Here is a 20,106-nt window from a genome sequence, read left to right as displayed (position 1 = left end):
TATTGTATTGTATTGTATTGTATTGTATTGTATTGTATTGTATTTTATACCATGACATAGAAAATACAGCCAATCAGAATACAGGAAAGCCGTTGTATATTCGACGGTATTCAACCCAACCTTCCCATCGTGCGCTGCGATCTTATTCTCGATGAAATTTAGTAAGCATATTTTCCATGACATGGTATAAAATAGTTACACAACTCTTTCTCGTGGTATACTATGGAATATCCCACTTGTCACTTGTATTTTCTTCATATACACACTCGCCTAAAGGCTCGTGTGTATACCGAGAAAATACAAGTGACTCGAAAGCGTTGCATAACTAGTATGTATTGTATTGTATTGTATTGTATTGTATTGTATTGTATTGTATTGTATTGTATTGTATTGTATTGTATTGTATTGTATTGTATTGTATTGTATTGTATTGTATTGTATTGTATTGTATTGTATTGTATTGTATTGTATTGTAACGAGTTGAGTTTCATGGTAGACCTTTCTTGGAAAATAACTTAATTTGTTCCATTTTTTTACAACATAATGTTATGAAGTCGAATACATGCATAATTTGTTGAATACCTTTTCATATGTGATGGAATCAAAAATCTGACTGATTTCTTCTGGTCTTGTAATAGGAATTCTGATTGGATGAGAATTTGCCAGGCCATCTGCTGCGAACGCTGCTGCCATATCGATTACAACCACTTGATCGTCCTGTAGAAACGAAAAGCTATTCTGTTTATATATATTATTAGTCAAATGAACGCTCTTATGCATACGCGCAACTTTATTACTTACAATCTTCCATTCCGGATGAATGTAATTCATTGAAGGGAATTCCATAAAACTTGCAAATCCTTCGTTTAACCAAAAGTCATCCCACCACTCCATCGTCACAAGATTACCAAACCACTGAAAAATGAATCGGTAATAAATGTTAATGGTATTTCTTATAGTCTTATAATTGTAAAAACACTTCATCGCAATTTATTCCTTTCGTTAATATTTACCAGAAATAGTGAATTGTGCTTACTTGTAACCGCTGATAATTACACAGATATGATTAGGTCGAACCATTTGCATCACTCATGATATATGTCAATTTTTTTTTTGAAACATGAAAGTACAACACGTGTATCTTATAACACAATCGCAGAACAAATATCACATTTCCATATATTCTTCTAAGATTCCAAATACCCAAAGTATCTACATGTATTTTTCTTCAAATTGTATCATAAGTGGGATACGTTAGACTACCTAACGTAAAGCCGCGGTCCCAGGCAATTTTCTAGGACTTGGAAAACTAGTCTTTCCCGACTTGAATTATACAGAATACCTGATGAGCAAGCTCATGGGACACGACCTCAGCAACTCTCTGTTTATTGGCTGATGAAGATACATTTGGTTTAAAGAGTAGATTCCAATCCCTGTAGGTTATTAGTCCCCAGTTCTCCATTGCGCCAAAAAGGAAATTAGGAATAGCGATCATATCTACAAAAAAATATGAGATTGCGCAATAGTTTAAAGTTATATTTCAGATTTGTAACTTGATTACATAAAACAATATAAATACGCGATTGATGAATGCGAGAAAGGGATTTTGCTGTAACTGGATCTATTATTGTAAAACAGCATTTTGTTATCCATTTAGGCTTAATAAAATTTCCAATCAAATAGTTTTAAAATGTACCTTTCTAAATTACATCTAGTCTTGGTAGGTTGTTTTATAATTTCGTGACATTCTTCTTATTTGTAATACTTTTAATTAAATCATATAATAGTTTGTTTGTTTGTTTGTTTGTTTGACGTCTTACCTGACTTTGGTAATGCATATTTTATCTGAAAGTAGTCTTCATAAAAAGTAAAAAGCTCATCTGTGATTTTGGACGCATATTCTACTTGATCAATTTGCTCCAGAGGTGCATACATTCTAACCTGAAGAAAACGGAGAAAAAAATTACGGAATACTGTCAACATCATCACAACTGCAAAAATCAGAAGAAAAACAGTTAGTTTTCATTTTTCTGGTCAAGAATAATGAGAAGCCTACAAGCCATCCGGACGGTTCATGTGGGTTGAGTTTGTTGTTGGTTTTCGTCCTTGTTTCGAGGGTTTTTTTTCTTTTTATCGGGATTCCCTTCCTCCACATCCACACCTAGCACTTACAGATTCCAGTTCGATAAGGAATACACCGTGCTACAAGCTTCTAGCTTTTAATACAGCCATGTAGGAATAAAGGTGATTAAATACTTATGTACAAGGCTAAACAACTACTATTAAAATGATAACAAAAACCAAACGTTTCCGACATGTTGGAAATTATTAAACGTTTCCGTTATTAAACGTTAAAACATTATTGAACGTTTCCGACATGTTGTCATCCTGTTTAACAGTCCGAGGTTGTGCATGATTTTAAACTTAAGTTATTCTTGAAAGAAACAACTGCGCAACATCACCATAGATAATAATTCCCTCGATGAGCTTTCTTTTTAAATACATCTTGACGAACAAAGGACTTTTCATCAGAATGTTCAACTCGGGTTAATTCATTAATAAATTAACATTTTTAGTATCAACAAGGATCGTTAAAAAATCTCACATATACTTTTCAAAAAGTAAAGGAGCAATCATTGTTATCCGTTGCTTAGTTCCCGGGTAATTGTAGAGTCTAGCTGATATGTCAAGTAGTATTCAAATCATTCTGACACATGCAACTCCCGTAACACACCTTTTTCCCGCCATTCGTCAGAGTAAATTCAGTGTACTGAAAGTCACAGACAGCAAAAGCTACTAGGTAAGTAGACATGAGAACAGACTTCTCAAATTTGTCATATCTCCATCCATCTTTTTCCTCGGTGTGGTAAACAGGCATATTGGAAATAGCAATCAAACTTGGATCATGGACAAGGGTCACATTGAATGTCGCCTTCATCGCGGGCTCATCAAAGCACGGAAAAGCTTTACGGGCATCTGCCGGGGAGAACTGAGTTGCCGCAACTGGACTAAAGAATTAAAAGAAAATAAGCGGCAATTTCTACTTGTACTACAATGTCTTGTAATAAAGCTTGGCTGAGTTGAGTCAGTAAGAGAAATATTTGGCTCAAAGTCAAGAAGGAGTTAGAAATTTTCGTTTCCAAGTCGAGTTGAAGAGAATAAAGAATTAAACTCGAGACTAAAATATCAGGAGCCTCTTACACCAATGTTCCGTCTTTTCGTCTGTAATTCATTCTGTAGAATCCTCCCAACTCTGCTCTCAGTTCAGATTCAAACGCCATTTTGACGACGTACTCTCCTTGTTGCAGCCAGTTTGTCAGATGGATGACGTAAAACTGGTTCTTCTCAAACAGGAAGTGATTCTTCACGGCAATTTCTCCTAATAAAGGAATGAACTCAGGCACAAGAAATACTAAATGAAAAGTGTATTTCTGAATCAAGCCCTTTTGACCTAAAAAATTTACCATTCTATAGTTCATTCGTTTCAGGAACAATTTGTGGAAATAAAACATAAACTATGTCTTTTTACAGTGAAGTTATGGGTTCTCAGATTTTCTCTTTGTCCCGCGCTCGTGACATGATGAGTATTAAATCTTTCTTATTTTACTACCGAGTTTAAAATTAACCATGAAGATATCTGTTTAAGGTCATTGCCCTGTATTGCATTGCGCATCCTTACTGCGCAGAATTTTACGCGTAATTAGCGCGCGCGCACACATCAACAAAATGGCGGCCTATTTCTATGGGGCTTTATTAGTCCGCGAGAGAAGTAAATTGTCATTTTCTCGTAAACGAGACTGGTGACCTATCAATTTTTCTGATATTTTGGGTGTAGCGTTCAAATTCTTTCTGTAAAATGAAAACAGATCAATTCATGTGTTTGAAAAATAAATTATCGCTAAAAAGTGTACATTGCCAGTACTCACAGAGGAATTATAAAGGAATTATATGGAATGTACATGGTCTTCCTGCTCCTAGACCAATTTGGTGAACCCCCTTTTTTATTTCAAAATTTAAGTTCCCTTGGAGTTATAAACCAGTAGGCGAAGTTTGGTTAAAAATCTATGTTCAGTTTTATTTCGGGGCAATGACCTTAACGTTCATGTTTCCTCCTCGTTTCCGCCAATAACCGAGGCAGTCGCGAAATAAATCGAATTGTTGGTTACTTTGGTTTCGTTCGTTTTTGTTTACATTTGATTACTTGTATGGTCGAGTGCGTATGAATTCGCGTTGTTTTTTAGATCAAATACTGTAGATCTATTATTCTTTTTAGATCAAATATTGTACATCTCGCCCACCTGGAGCAAGTCTGAACAAAAAGAGCATGCGTGTAAATGCGTTCGCACTAGCTCGTTGTTTTGGTTTCATTTTTGTGATTGATTTCTGTAATTACCTTAGATTTGGGTTAACCACACTCCGCTTAGTCTATTTGTAGGGCCGTGTTTACTGGTGCGAGCTCTATCCAGTATGACTTACTGATTTCATACCGCTACCACATCAGGGCGCGGATTGGATGATAAAACCTACGTATGCGCAATTCGTTTTAAGGTGGATTTCCACTGACGCTTAATTTTTCACGTGCGTTGAAGTGCGTGAAAATATTTAGAGACAATGTATGAACGACTTGCGTAAACGTGTACACAAGTCGTCCATACATTGTCTCTAAATTTTTTCACCCACGTAAACGCACGTAAAAAATTACGCGTCAGTGGAAATCCACCATTAGTCTACCAGGAGCCAGCGAGTGGTCGTTCATCGTTTAAATGATACTGGTGCGAGAGTTTATACCAAAACAAGCGGTCGTTCATCATTTGCAAGATACTGTTACGAGTTTTCGTACCTGAAAGAAAACCTCGACCCGGTACATCGACCTTCGTGATATTTTGTGCTGGTTTATCATGTAACAAAAACAGATCTACGAGAGGAAATCGGGATAACCTCATTCCCGTATGATGTAAAACACCCCTCATTGCACTTTTTCACCATATCTTTATTTGCTAATCAATCAATTTTGAAGGTCATGACACAGGGTGAGGTTGCCCTCCATATTCTAGCCGCTTATGTATAAAACACATAACCCAAATAAATACATACCGCCGGAAGACTGGTGAACAGTCACTGACGTCACTGTCATCTTGTTGGTGTGCACCAGTACATACTCCGTCGGTTCTTTCACGTCAATTACGATACTCACGTGACCGTTAAATAAAAACTTCTTGAGATCAACAAGGATGGTGACGTCATAGTGTTTTGGAGTGACGTGTTTGGGCAGGCGTACATTCCACCAGATCTCAGTGCCAGGAGTTGAGGGACTGGGAACTGACGTTGAAACCTGGATTTTCGGCTTTGAAGTTCCTGGGAGTTTACGTCAAGTAAATAATGATTGAAAATTGGCAGCAGTTATTTAAATTCCTGCCTTCTATATTCTCATTAGTCGGCTGATTCTTATAAGCGTTTATTCATAAAACTTCTGTGCAAACAAAATACTTGCCTAACAAGTGACTGACTAACCAGACCTATTGGTAGTTTTCGAGTGCTTTAGAACATGCAGCACACGAGTTTGAGATCAATTTGACATGAATAGATACAGGCCTGGTCAATACTCTGGTGATGCTAATAGGATTCTTGGTGATGTGTTTTCTTGGTCTAACTAGCTCAGCTTTAAATAATTGAGGCCATCCGGGGGATGGCTACATGTTTTCTTTATCCCATAAAATTTTCACGAAAAGATTCGGTTAATAGCAAAGATAGCCATTGTTTCCTCTAAATAATTAAACTAGTGGTAACCACAGGTTAGAAAGTGCGGGCCTCGATGCAGCTAAGAGAAGGTACTGGGAGGGAAGTGTTTTTTTGTTAGTTTGGAAAATTACTTCAAGTCGAACAGTGTCGATAAATCACTGAACAAAAGAAAATTATTCCGAGTAAGGTCGAGTAACGCGTCACGCTTAAGTCACGAATGTTTTTTATCGTTTCCTATTGCCGCGAACCAATCAGAGTTGTTTTTTTGATTTACAGTTTTGCGAAGTGTAGTCGAGCTCGTCGAGCACGCGGTGTGAATTGAGATGTGATTTTCCTCCGTCGGCAAACTCGCTTTGTTGTCAGTGTTATAAGGAATTTCTCGACAATAACCGTTGTTGGAATAAAAAAAAAAAAAAAAAAAAAAAAAAAACAAAACCCCCCATTTTCTTCATACGAGATTAAAAAAAAAAAAAAAGGAGAAAAACAATTGTACAGCGTAACTTTGCAGACCATGAACATTCGCTTTGCCGTAGTTTATCTGTGATACAATCACAGCAGATCTTCTCAAAAGCAACACTTATAAAACAACGTCTGCAAAACGTAATGTCTGCAATCTTCCGACAGAAGCCTCGATCTAATGTGACAAACTGTTGATTTTTCGCATTCTTATCGCTCTTGGAGACAAGATTTTTCTCTTCCGGTGTTACGACAAACTGTCGTGATTGACACATTTTTTGCATTCCGATCGTTCTTAGTGGAAGAACAAAATTTTCAACTTCCGGTTTGCAGATACCTTTATGAACGTGGCGCGCACGCGTAATACGCAATCCGCTGGTCACTGTCAAGATTAGGGTTGCGGGCCTCTCTTGGGCCCGCAAAAAGATCCCTTGTTTCTATTAAAATAAATTACCATGTTCCCTTGTTTCCAAAAAGGTGGGAAGCCCTAATAGTTTACATGTCGACACTGTAATTAAAATAGCCCTGAATTATTATAATGCTAAATGAGGGGTGAAGTGTTTTGTCTGCCATTAAACAATAACTTTCCTTGATTTTGGAAAACCATCTTGTCAGTTGAACGTAATTTATCCGAGTCAGATTTCAATACATGATCCCCACTAAATGAATAAGGTATTTTTCCTTCCCTGATCATGATGTTTTACAAAAACGTTGACAACACAAGAGTAAAAATATTCTCCGTGACATTTAAGGACAAGCCTTTAATTACTCTCTTGGGAACTCTAATTGTCTCATGTAAATTCAAAACGATTTATTTTCTGAAACGAATAATTCCAAAAGCACAAGAAAACGAAGCCTCTGTTTAAATCATTGTTCATTACTTATCTTGTTATTTGAAAATGAATGTCCAATATCGATATGCGACTTTTATTACTTTTAATCTTTCTGAAACGTCAAGAAAAGTTTGTATATATTCATAGTTCTTAGTTCTTGTACGTATAGGTACAGAGCCATGTTGAATGCAGCTTAGATTTCTAGAGTTCATTTTTTTAATGAGAATGAACACTTTTGTTCATACAGTTGCTTATATGGTCAGAGAACAAATATCCGTGTAATTATTTCAATCGCTTTCTGTGTTTAGTGCGGTCAAGTCAAGTCTCGAGCTAAACATCGAATTTCTCAAAATTCGAACCGCTAAATTACAGTCAAAATAATTAGTTTATATGGTTTCCTCTAAAAGCTTTGTATGCAAAATCCCAATACAACGAAATCAGCAGAATAAAGGCAGGAAAGAGAACCAAAGAATAAGGGAGTGAGTTTAATGGAGCATACATAATTTTATTCAGGTCACAGATCTTCCTGTGGGCGGCTGTTCGTATTTTTTCACTCGTCCTAACTGTGAATATTAAGTATTTACTGCATGATACACAAGATTGTTCATTTCATGCGCACTGGCTTTGCAAGGTATGTTTTAGTTCGAAGCTAACGAGGAAAGCGCACCCTTAAATTAATTATTTTTTTGTTACAAGTGAAAGAAGCAATATTCGCATAATAACTTTAAATCTGTTCGGCATCTTGGAACACTTTAAAGATAATAAGGTTAAATTTAAACTTATTACTTGCCTTTGTTTTGCTCTTCTCTGGATGATCTTTCTTTACCTAGCAGGGATCCCAGGACAATAACTAGTATGCTCAGAACTATAATCAGCGCGATCACTGTAGCGATCACACCTCTACTAACGAACCTCCCCTGTGCCGCGGCGTTTGTCCTCCTACATTCAGCCTCTTGCACTCTAAATGAGTCAGCTCTGAGGGGTTTCTCTTCTTGGCTTTTTGCATTCATCGCAAGCTTGCCTGGGCAGGTTGAACAGAAACAGCAACGAACAAAACGAAGATCTTTAATCTTGCTACTCGACGGAGGCTTTGTGATATTTAGCTTTGTATTTTATATGCAAATAGCCTTGAGCGAAATTCCATGGAATCATTAGAGTCATTGAATCATTGGATTTGAGTCAGGAAACGAACTGCTGCAGATGTCGACAATTTTCCAAAAAATAATTAGGTGAAAGTCAATAAACTGAATAGACATCCACTGACTTAATTAGGAACAGCTACAAAGAAAATGCATGTCCTAAACTACAAAAAAATGCGAGTGACAAGAAAATAAACCGGATCAGTAAAACTGTTTAACTACTATCTTTGTGAGATTACAATGATTTCGCGTAATTCGCCGCCTTGTTTTTAAGCCATTAAGAAGTTGCATCAATAAAATGAACATGTTATGAATGGTATTTAAATGTATTGACATAAACATTTTTCTCTCGGCGCTTTTATAAATTACCGACGTGAGCTGCACAGCTGATCCGGTTGCTTGACCAGACAGTATTATATAACGATCATGTCCATTGTTACTGATATGATCAACTTTTTATGTACATCCTATACACAAACTGCAACAGTGCCAGCATGCAGGTGTTGTGTTACCTCGTTAACCGAGCGGAGTTTGGGTACAAGAGTAGTCCTCTAGAAGTCTGGTAACGGATTTATCCGCAATATGGCGGTCGGGACAAATTGTTTGTAGAGTTAGACGAAAAAAGCCCGTTTATGAAAGATTTTAGTGATTTTGGAGGGTGTTCCGAAGATTGAAAGGTAGGAATCGATGCATAGCAAATGACGAAGCACTGTGAATCGCGCTAAAACGAATCGAAAACTTTCATGTTTGAATTTTGTCAAAATAGGCATTTGTCAATTGAATGCACTGTCACTGTGGTGGATTTTTCCGCACTTCTCAGAGATGTTGAATTTTTATGAATATGGTGAAGCTAGGCTATGTTCGTTAGGGTATCTAGCATGATGTACAGTAGAAATGTAGCCTTTCATTTTGTGGCATAAAGGTCATTTTACAAAAAGCTTATCTAACGCCCGTAGAATAGGATTTTTTTGTTTATTGTTTCAGTGAATAATCTTGTGACTTCGACACTTTATTTGTTGACTTTTAATCTGTGATGAATTGATAGATCTGAAGATTTTAAAGATGAGTTCATCTGCGGCAAAGGTAAATAGTTTAAATTATTTTATTCACCAGTAGTTGAATAATAATATTTGTTATGACATGAGCACTAATTCTGAAGGGTAAGTCAAACAAGAGACTTCATGCCAGGTGTATGATATATACTAGTTATGCAACGCTTTCGAGTGGTATACTATGGAATATCCCACGAGTCACTTGTATTTTCTCGGTATACATACGAGCCTTTAGGCGAGTGTGTATACCAAGAAAATACAAGTGACAAGTGGGATATTCCATATTATTAAATTCTCAACCTCGGATATTGCATTTCTAGCATTCTGATTGGTTCACTCAATCCCGGTTGTCAGCTCGTATACCTTAGTTTGACCTTATTTGGAAAATGATTGCGTTACTGTTGGCAAGCTAAAATTTTTCTGCGGGAGCGACAGTTCCATCAAAAAAATGGTTTTGAACAGCGAATTTGGCGAGCTTTATGAACAAGAAATAATTAGCGGTGCCTACAAAAACCACAGAAATACCATAGTAAATTTAACTACGCAAAACAAAAGGATAGATGCGAAAAGTGTAATTAATAATACTTTTAAACTGAACGCACAACAAGGGCGAGTGAATAAAGTAGAAAAGCAGCAAATAATTTACGAAAGAACGGCAAACTGACACAGTTTCATTCAGTGTTCGTCATAAAACTAGGCTCAGCACTTCAGTAAAGTTTGTTACCTTTCAATCTTGGTTTTGTTCTTTCATTCTTCAATAAACCTGTTCCACTTTGAGCTCAATTTCGCTTCAAATAATATAGCAGTCTTGATGACAGCCGTGGAGCCGTAAAGAAGTACAATGTAAACACTTGCTTCGTTCGACTTGCACAAGACTTGTAGTTTCCAGAAAAGGTTTTGCTTCAGATATTCTCGTAAATCTTAACTGTTGTCACAATTTCCAGGATATTTAGACGACTTTAGAGGGGATTGTTTGAGGAAAATCTTCTGAAGAAAACTCTCTTGCTCGCTTTCCTCGTATGTTTCATTCAACTCAAGAAGTGAACACCGCGCCAGAAATTTTCGCGCCTCCTCATACTATCACTTCGTTTACATCAAAATGAAATGTCCAGTCGATTTGAACATGCTTGAGAAGAATTTAATAAAACAATTATTCCATTCGCCCTTGTTGGATTCGAGTCGTTATAGCCAACTCGTATCCAATTCGGGCTTATGGAATAATTGTTAAGTATACCACGAGAAAGTGTTGTGTAACTATTTTATACCATGCCATAGAAAATACGCTCACTAAATTTCGTCGAGAATACAATCGCAGCGCACGATGGGAAGGTTGGGTTGAATACCGTCGAATATACAACGGCTTTCCTGTATTCTGATAATTTGGCTGTATTTTCTATGGCATGGTATAAATAATAATATGTTACCCCTATCCATTTTCAACTGGACATACATTTCATTGAACATTGAGATTATAACAACCATCATTCTTAACACTGATATTTAGGTAGCAGAGATTTTCACAGCTGCAGGAGAGGCTTTTTCTCATTTAGGAGAGTTAACAATGCAGCTACATCCATTGAATAATGAGACTGGTGTGTCACCATCAACAGCCACTGTGAGGTAATCAACATAATGTGTCTCCACACTGCATTATCTAAAATAGTATTCAGATCTTGTTCAGCTAATTTTTCATGAGTAGTAACCAGTGTGAGCCAGTAAACCAGTATGCAGCAAGCCACACGAACCATTTGATGCAGTGAGCAGGTTTATACAAGTAAAATAAATATTATTATAGCATAACCCTTACCAATACCCGGTAAATGAAAGTTGACCATCTTCAGGTTATTTAGACTATTTTGCGCACCAAAGGTGAGTCATGATAGCCAGAAATCCCTAATCCCAATATAAATGTGACCCTCCATATGAAAAGGGGGCTAATCGTAACAGCGTTTCAAGAGCGTTTTTGTTTGAAACGCGTTTGAAACCCGTTTCAAATGCATTTGAAATTCGTTTCAAAGTGTTTGAAACGCGTTTCAAACAGTAGGCGTTTGAAACATGGTGAAACGCGTTTGCTTGTGTTTGAAACGCCATGCTTAAGATTATCATTACTGTTGAAGCATAATTTATTCAAAATGTGACAACGATTTCAGTTCAAATTATACAGTGTCTACAGTAACTGAGGAAATCAGAGAATGATGATGTTGTAGCAGGAAAACTTTTTGATTTGAGTAACATTTTCTCCTCATCAATAAATTAGCGTGATGCACACTTGTGTTAATTGCAAGAGCTTGTCTGTGAATATTGCATTGTGTACAGTTGTACAGTCTATAAAATATACTTACATCGTATGCCTTATCCACATCACTTTGTGTCTGAGGCATGTTGAAAATATGTAACACGTACGGTAAACAAACACATTCGCTGCACGAAAACTATATCACCACATATCCTGAAGCGTGTTTCTTGCTTTTGGACCATCTTGTCGCTTGTTAATTCCCTTGTAACTTGAAAAACCAAACTGAACAACACATTTAACAACAACAGTTCGGTTAACCGATCGTTTTAACTTTCAAATCTTGACCGCCAAATAAAGTAAACAAAGTATCAGGTTTTATACAGATCGTGTGCATTGTCACGTCTCACACATCAGGTTGTTTTCTGAAGACTTGAAATATATCACATTTTATCGAGATAATTTCGGCAAATAAGCGACATATTTCACTAAACTATAGATTGTAAAACGAAAACCTTATGTATGAACTGAACAGCTACATTTGAAACTGTTGCGTGTAAAGTAATTCCACGCCACGATTAATCACGTGCGGAACTCGTGTAACCTGATGCTTCAAACCACAAGCGGGGCGCTTTGAACGTTCAACAGCGATCATTTGAAGTTTCCGAGGTTTCATGAATGGAGAATGGCAACGCACACAGGAGAAAAGGAAACTGCAAATTTATGTTCCCTGTAAACACACTGCGATATATATATTAAAAATTGTATTGATTGATCGATGAAAAATTCACTTTCGGATGCCAGATTCGGGGGTTGAAGCGGAATAATGAATATTGAATATTGGCTCAAAATTGTAACGAATATTGAATATTCAGTTTTTTAATCAAGAATATTGAATACTTGCAAAGATAAAATAAGTTCTCCTCACCCTCTCTGTCTCCAAATGAGAATCGCAGGTGTTCTATATTTTCGATATTTGGCAGGCGCTCTAGATCTGCCTCATGTTAAGCTTGCAAAATTTGCCACGCGGACTACTCCCCAAGGAAGATATTTTCTTGTGACGTCACTTTCAAAGCACATTTTTCAGTTGACCGCTTTAAATTTTGACGCTTTGGTTACGGTCTAAGAACTGTTCGAATTTGTAAAGATGGGAAAGCACAGGAAAGACAGGTAAGTAAAGCTTTTAAGCTATTTTTAACTTGAACGTGCCCCCCCCCCCAGTTTTTTTCCCCAAAAAGTAAAAACAGTCCTGTATAAAACGTTGAAAATAAATTTTATTTCCCGACAGTTTTGAAACAATAACATTTGTACTTCTTTTTATTTGTTTGTGGGGGACAACCAGCGGCGCAAGCCCCTGTTTGAGAAATTTTCAAAAAATGACCTGCCGATGAAGTCTACGTTTGCCTCTAAGGCAACTCAGACAGTTTAGTAACTACGAACCTACTACGATGACTCTGAAAGGTGAAACATTTGCTGGTTTCAAGATACAGAGACAGTGGGTTTTCTATTTTCATCCTCTCTTGATTTCGTAATTGACATTGCAAGTGTTATACTCTCTTCAATGTGCATTGCAATTGGTTTGCTGAGACAGTGTAGGAAGTAAATAATTCGTGATATGCGTAAATCACAAATAGCTCTTGGAGAACGCTGGAAATAGCATTTCCAAGCCTCAAGATTTCAAAATTTTCTGGGGGGGAATGCCCCCAGACCCCCCTAGCGGCTCGCGTCTTCGGAGCTCGCGTGCCCTCCCGCCCCCCCCCCCCCCCCCCACTTATTTTACCCTTGCTACGGCACTGGTCGCAACCGAGTAACACTGGATCTTTCTTGTGATGAAGAACAGGAGAATGAGGACAATATTCCAATCGAAAGAAAGATTACCGACAACTGTCATATTCAGATTGTCGAAATTCGCCGTATTCAGTTAGTGACCGCGTCGAAGTTGTAGTCAATGAGGGTCTGCAAAAATGAACAACTGTACACAATTTCGCAGCAAGAAGTTTTAAGAATTGAGCGGATACTCAAAGGAGGCTTAGACAGTGACATTGACTCCGAGGATGAGGCTTCAGATGCCTCAGACGACGAACAGCCGGGAGGACCATCCAGGGTTCCTTGTCGTACACGAACAGGGAGAACAGCAACCCGTATTAGATTACGGTGATGTCGAACTTTTTTGAAAAATCACAAAGCTGATCTAACAGCTACAGCTGAAAATAGATAACGCATAAAGCGGTGCTCAATGTAAAATGTGTCATGATATAGGAATAATACTCAGATTGGTAACAGAATGCTACTTTTAAATTATGTGGCCCGTTGACATACTTGTGTGCACTTGTACCATTCCTGTTATTCCTGAAGGCAAACACTACATTTATCTTTCATCGGCTGTTCACTTATTGGCTTAGAAGTAACTCTTGATAGACAAGTCGTTATGGTTACGTACAGTTGTTGTCTTTGTACATGCTTCAAAAGACTATGCTTCGCTTAAAGCGGGTGTGATATTATGTATTTCTGTTAGGTGCACTAGTTTCGACTTGATTGCACGAGTGATGATGTTAAGGAGATAAACGCGTTTTCGAACAAGTTTGTACAATGGCCTACAAAAGAACTGTTTATAAACATCGTGCAACACTTCATTGTTTTCCAGATTATATAGACTCATTGGTTGGACCGCATTATCGTCATTGTTTGTTAAATAAAGCTTTTCACTGAAACATGTTGCTTGGCTAATTTTTTGCTAGTCAGCAAATAAAGAAGCCACATGCGTCTTACACTTTAGTCAAGGCCATTGAAGGTGTAACTAGAGGGCACCATTAAAAAAGCATGTAATAAGTGATGAACTAACACCTTCCAGAAGGATAGCAGCAGAACAATGTCCAGTGTGCTGTGCACAACTTGTGAATTAGAATAGAATATTTGACCGCTCTCGTTTTGTGGGTCTGAAAATTGTATACCTGGGAACATCAACCTATTTAAAGGAATAATGAATATTGATCTCAAAATCGGCAAGGAATAATGAATACTTGTGAAAAATGGGCGGGGAATAATGAATATTTAAAGTGAAAATATTCCGCTTCAACCCCCGAGCCAGATGACACGTTTTCGGTGAGTTGCATTCCTTCAAATGAAAATACAGTCGCCGCTGAGTACTCGAGCGGCAATTGATTTAATTTTATACTCCTGTTAGTGAGAAATAATATCAACCAGCTGGCTTTATCACACAGCGATTTTGCAGTTAACAGTTCGAAAATTAAGACAGGTTATCAAAACTTCTGCGCTATGTTTAAGTTGACTGCACATGCAGCCCAACTGCAGTAATTCAACAGTAAAATGAGCGCTGCTAAATGGCTTCCGCGGAAAATTATTTTGTGCAGTTAAATTGGAGCTAGTCTACAGTTTTCGCTAAATTCTGCAGAATGTCTGCCATTTGAAAGCAAAAGGGCCGCAGAAAGTCAAAAACAATCTTTTCGCCGAGCTTCCGGCAACCTGGGTAGACGTCATATTTTGTTTCGATTTGTTACCGGGATGTTCTGTGAAACCGTTCCAAAAATTACTATTGGGAAACTGTCATAAACAATGTTGTCTTCCTCCTACGTTTAGTAATAATTATGCTCAAATAATTTGGCGTTTCAAACCCTATAAAATGCGTTTTCTGCATTTGAAACGCTCTAAATTCAAAAGGTGTTTGAAACGCGTTTGAAATCCGTTTGAAACTTTTTGAAACCCGTTTCAAATGCGTTTCAAACGCTGCGTTTAAACGCGTTTGAGAGAAATTGCGTTAAGCCCCCTTTTCACATGGAGGGTCACAAATGCTAACTGCATGCATGCTACCTAAACTAACTGTGACGAATTATGCATAACCATAATTAGAATATTAGAATATGTAAGTGCACGTGCATATGTGTGCAGTATTTAAGTAGTTATTTATGCGATTAGCAGTCAGTATTTCCAATGTAAGCGCTAGCGATGTTCGGTCACCATTAAAGTCCACATTTACCGTTATCTCTCGTTACATGGTGTCAGAAGTGGCTTAATCTCCAATGGCTCATCTTCAATCGTTGCCTGCGCCTCATTCTCTCGACATAAATGACTCCAACGTCGTCGAGAAATGGAATGAATGGAAAGAAATGTGGCTCCACTACAGTGTGGCGGCTAAAGTCAACAAAGAAGCTGGCGAAGTGCAAGTTGCCACGTTCCTCACAGCGATAGGTCCTGAAGCGAGGAAAGTCTTTAAAACATGGAATTTAACCGCTACGGAGAAAAAGGACATCGATGCTGTCATCGAGCGATTCGACAATTACTGTATCCCAAGAAAGAATGTTCCGTTTGAGCGTTATCGTTTTAATTTGCGACAACAAGAGCCTGGTGAAACTTCAACTGTGCTTAGAAGAAGTCCCGTTGATTGGTCACTATGCAACTAAATCGGGATTGAAAGTTCACCCCGACAAGGTGCGCGCCGTTCTTGAAATGCCTCGCCCCACTGATGTACATGTAAAGAGTTTACTTCGCTTCAATGGAACTGTTCAGTACTTGGCTAAATTTCTTCCTCGCCTGTCAGAAATGTCTCACCCACTTCGCCATTTGACTGTGAAGAACGCTGAGTGGATTTGGTCCGATTCTCAGGAGAAAGCGTGGAACGACATCAAAACGGCCACCACCCAGGCACCGGTCCTACGTTACTACAGCCTAAAAGATGAGGTCACCCTTCAATGTGACGCTTCTGATACGGGGCTAGGAGCTGCTCTACTTCAGTTACAGCAGCCAGTAAGCTTTTCGTCGAGAGCCCTAACCCAAACTGAGACCAGATACGCATAGATTGAGAAAGAGCTCCTTGCCATTGTGTTTGCTTGCGAGAAGTTTGACAAGTACATATTTTTGGGCGCGACGTTGTCCACGTGGAAACAGACCACAAGCCCTTGGAGGAGATCTATAAGAAGAGTCTCTGTGACGCACCTGCAAGGCTGCAACGGATGCTTCTTCGACTTCAGCGTTACAATCTTGACGTCAAGTACAAGAAAGGACCTCTCATGTATATCGCTGATACCCTGAGCCGCGCTTACCTTGACGAAACGGTGTCCTGTGAGAAAGTGAAGTCCCTGGAGCTTGTGGACCACCTCGAAACCCTGCGTGTTTCTCCATCTCGACTGGCGCAGATTGAGAATGAGTCCTCCCAAGATCAGGTCTGCAAAACTCTCAGCCAGGCGATTCTGAAAGGCTGGCCAGACGATATCCGCGATTGTGATCCTACTCTCCGTCCTTTCTTCCAGTTTCATGGGGAACTGATTGTCCAAGGACATTTGATTTTACGTGGTTCTCGTCTATTTGTTCCCAGTGCCCTGAGGAAAGAAATTATGTCGTTGGCTCATTCAAGTCACATCGGTCTTGGTGGTTGCCTTCGTCGTCTTCGAGAATGCATGTTCTGGCCTGGGATGAGTTCGCAAATGACAGATTTTGTTAGTCAGTGTGATGTATGCCTCACCCATCGCGACTCACAAGTTCGGGAACCCATCCTTCAGCACGATGTTTCTCCACGTCCTTGGGCCAAAGTAGGTGCTGACCTTTGCCATTTCTCAGGTCGAATCCTCCTAGTTGTGAGTGACTACTTCAGCAACTTTACTGAGGTCGATTCTGTCTCTGCAGAAAACTCCAAAGCTGTAATCAGAAGTCTAATGGCCATGTTCAGCCGATATGGGGTGCCAGATTCCGTAGTTACTGACAATGGGCCGTGCTTTGCGTCGTCAGAGTTCGCAAGATTTGCCAGTCAGTGGAACTTCCAACATGTCACTTCTAGTCCTCGATATCCCCAGAGCAATGGTAAGGCCGAGAATGCAGTTCGCACGGTCAAACGCCTCTTTACGAAATGCCGGGCTGCTGGTGTCAGTGAATTTCAAGCACTTCTTGATTGGCGCAATACTCCAAGCGAGGGATTGGATGCTAGTCCGGCCCAACGTTTCTTTGGACGTCGTTGTAAGACGTTACTGCCGGCCACTGAAGCTCTTCTCAAGCCAAGGTTTAGCCTTGCCGCTGATGCTAGAAAGCTAAGTGCCCAGAAGGAGAAGCAGAAGAAATTCTACAATCGTGGCAAGCGCTCTCTTGCTCCACTTAAACCTGGTGAAGCGGTTCGTGTTCGTTCCCCGCGAGGTACCTGGAAACGAGGTATATGTTTGAGAGAAGTAGCTCTCAGATCTTATGATGTGCAAGTTGACGGGGAAGTTCGCCGTAGAAATCGGAAAGATATTTGGCGTGCCAGTGAGGAGAAAATGCCGCTGAACGACTATGAGCCTCCTTCGCCGCAGTTTGAAGAGGTTGCTCCTGAATCCACTGTGCTGTTTCCTTCGCCTGAACCTGTGGCTCAGAACCCTGTGGCTCAACCCGTTGCCCCGGTCCCTGTGGCCACACCTGCGTCGTTGCCCCTCGGAGCTGAACCTACGCCAGCACCGGGCTCATCTGGAGAGCAGGAGATCAGAAGGTCCACAAGACGGAGAAACCCTCCTAGCTATTTCAGAGACTATGTCATGTCTTAGTCGGTCGTTTAGAGACTATGTCAGAGACTATGTCATGTCTTAGTTATTTAGTCAGATCAATATTCCTATGAGTGATGACTTGAGCTTTCCTTTAAAGGGGAAGATGTGACGAATTATGCATAACCTAGCCTGCGAACAGGCTCCCGAGTGGGGTTTTTACGCGAGCAAAGCGAGCGGCGTACGCGAGCGAAGCGAGCGGAAGAGCGGGGCCTGAGGGGGAGCCTGTAGACTTTGTTTGATTCCGCCCATCCGCCCACTTGTAATGGATCCTGTAACACATCTGTCAGTAGGGTAATTAGACCTAGCAAAAAACAGATGACAGGCCTACACAGACTACTTCGTGACTTTTGTACAAAATAAGCCGTTCGGTAAAATTGGATTTGGTCGTCCAATTTATTTTGACGCTTCAAAGTTGTTTAAAAAGGGCACTATGCTCTGTCACTTGTATTATAAGAAGGCGATTTTAGGTTATAAAGTAGAGTCGAAGGACTGCCGCTCAGCAGATGTGTAGAGATGATAGATCTGCACCGTTTCCCGTTAGTACATTTTGACACGTCTGTATTAAATTTTGCTATTGCGGTTAGCCTTGGCTCATTCATATTCGCAAGATGTGTTTTAAGCTCTAAAAATGTTCGCTCTGGAAGGACACAGATCGTATTTCCGTGAATATGTTGATTATGTACTTGCATTCTATATTTGCAAGGCCGGGCCCGGCTGTTTATAGTCTTGCAATGTGTGTTGCTTTTTATCACGGATGACATATTTATTTCTGTTCACTTTAGCCAGAGACTGCGTAGCTTTATTTTGCAAAGCTATTGCTTTGTTTTAGAGACACGTTATTTACTGTCGCTAAGGATATGTATCTTGCATCAATTTTAACGAGCGTTTAGTCTTTTGAGCTCGATGTTTTGGGTTTTCGCCTCTTTCCTTTGTTCGTTGTGTGACATTTGCACCACAAGATAAATGTAGGATTCATGTAGATTTATTGCATATCTAACCACACGCAAGCCGGTTGACTTTTTTGCGTGTTGTGTATGCCACTATTTTTCATCACTCACTTGTCAAAAATTAGCGTTCTGACCAATCAGATCATGATACCAGAATCTGGTATCATGGATCGGCGTTTTCAAAAGACTGTCCACAGGCTCCCGCGCCCCCGTACTCCCCCTCAGGCCCCGCTCTTCCGCTCGCTTCGCTCGCGTAAAAACCCCACTCGGGAGCCTGTTCGCAGGCTAGCATAACCATAATTAGAATATTAGAATATGTAAGTGCACGTGCATATGTGTGCAGTATTAAGTAGTAATTTATGCGATTAGCAGTCAGTATTTCCAATGTAAGCGCTAGCGATGTTCGGTCACCATTAAAGTCCACATTTACCGTTATCTCTCGTTACACTAACTGTTGGCTAATGTACCAGAGTGCCATTTAGGCTAACCAGCATGTTATGTATGCTAACCTTGAAGCTTACACAGTTTAGTGTTTCAACAACAACAGCAACAATCTTTACTGTACTCTTGCCTTACAAAGAAATATTAATACAAAAAGTAATTATATTAAGTAAGAGTAGTGGCTACTTGGAATAACCATAGGGGCTAGTGGAGCCAGGCAGCCAGTTGACATTAGCATGTTTCATACATACAGTACATTATGGTAATAAAGGAACTTTTAAACAGCTTGACGGCTTGCCTCCCAGTAACTTGCTAACTTCCCAGCATCATTCAGGAACAGATTGTTGAAACAAAGTCACTGGGAATATGTGTGTGCCTTAACTGGACACAGAAGCTTGTTTCCTCTTCTGCAAAGCAGGTTCACTGCGTACTGCAGGCTAGCTGATGTCAACATACTGTCAAACTTCCTGGTCCTGGTGAAATTAAAAGAACCAGGGTGGAGTAGGAATGCTCCTAGTTACGGTATTAATACTACAGAAATCAGGATAAGTTTGGGAGTATGTGACACTTGTTGAAAGGAGACTTAACCTTTCCATTTACATGTAATATACACCACATGCATGGTTTGAACTAAATGGTTCATACTTTGAACTCTTGTTGTCTTAATAATTGGCATTCATGTCTTTTAAGTTAGTTTATTTGTATATTGTAACTTGGGTTTTAGCTAGTGTATTTTTATTTGTTT

At 39.3% G+C, this 20,106-nt stretch overlaps 2 protein-coding genes across 4 annotated transcripts in view; one reads left to right on the top strand and one right to left on the bottom strand.

The window, feature by feature from the left end:
- Positions 1-8,245, bottom strand: part of LOC144644931 (glutamyl aminopeptidase-like) — a 28,469-nt gene extending 20,224 nt beyond the window's left edge. Inside the window, exons 1-8 of the mRNA XM_078504505.1 lie at positions 7,819-8,245; positions 5,095-5,355; positions 3,202-3,379; positions 2,735-3,008; positions 1,821-1,941; positions 1,343-1,497; positions 802-915; positions 583-717 (exon numbers count right to left, since the gene is read on the bottom strand). Coding sequence (XP_078360631.1) covers positions 583-717; positions 802-915; positions 1,343-1,497; positions 1,821-1,941; positions 2,735-3,008; positions 3,202-3,379; positions 5,095-5,355; positions 7,819-8,038 — 1,458 coding nt within the window. The 5' untranslated portion in view covers positions 8,039-8,245. The remainder of the gene's footprint in view (positions 1-582; positions 718-801; positions 916-1,342; positions 1,498-1,820; positions 1,942-2,734; positions 3,009-3,201; positions 3,380-5,094; positions 5,356-7,818) is intronic.
- LOC144644938 (uncharacterized) overlaps positions 1-20,106 on the top strand; it is a 95,667-nt gene that overhangs the window by 7,209 nt on the left and 68,352 nt on the right. The window contains exons 2-4 of one of the 3 annotated variants that reach the window (XM_078504515.1): positions 8,783-8,844; positions 9,213-9,250; positions 10,724-10,839. In XM_078504515.1, coding sequence (XP_078360641.1) covers positions 9,230-9,250; positions 10,724-10,839 — 137 coding nt within the window. In that variant the 5' untranslated portion in view covers positions 8,783-8,844; positions 9,213-9,229. Of the gene's footprint in view, positions 1-8,717; positions 8,845-9,212; positions 9,251-10,723; positions 10,840-20,106 lie in introns of those variants that run through there. The other 2 variants (XR_013569216.1, XM_078504516.1) reach the window with 2 other exon arrangements.

The sequence above is a fragment of the Oculina patagonica genome, chromosome 2 (assembly GCF_052425735.1).
Source record: "Oculina patagonica isolate OP01 chromosome 2, crgOcupat, whole genome shotgun sequence".
Classification (NCBI taxonomy): domain Eukaryota; kingdom Metazoa; phylum Cnidaria; class Anthozoa; order Scleractinia; family Oculinidae; genus Oculina; species Oculina patagonica.
Note: the sequence above shows the minus strand (reverse complement) of the source record. Positions and strands in the feature narration are given on the sequence as shown.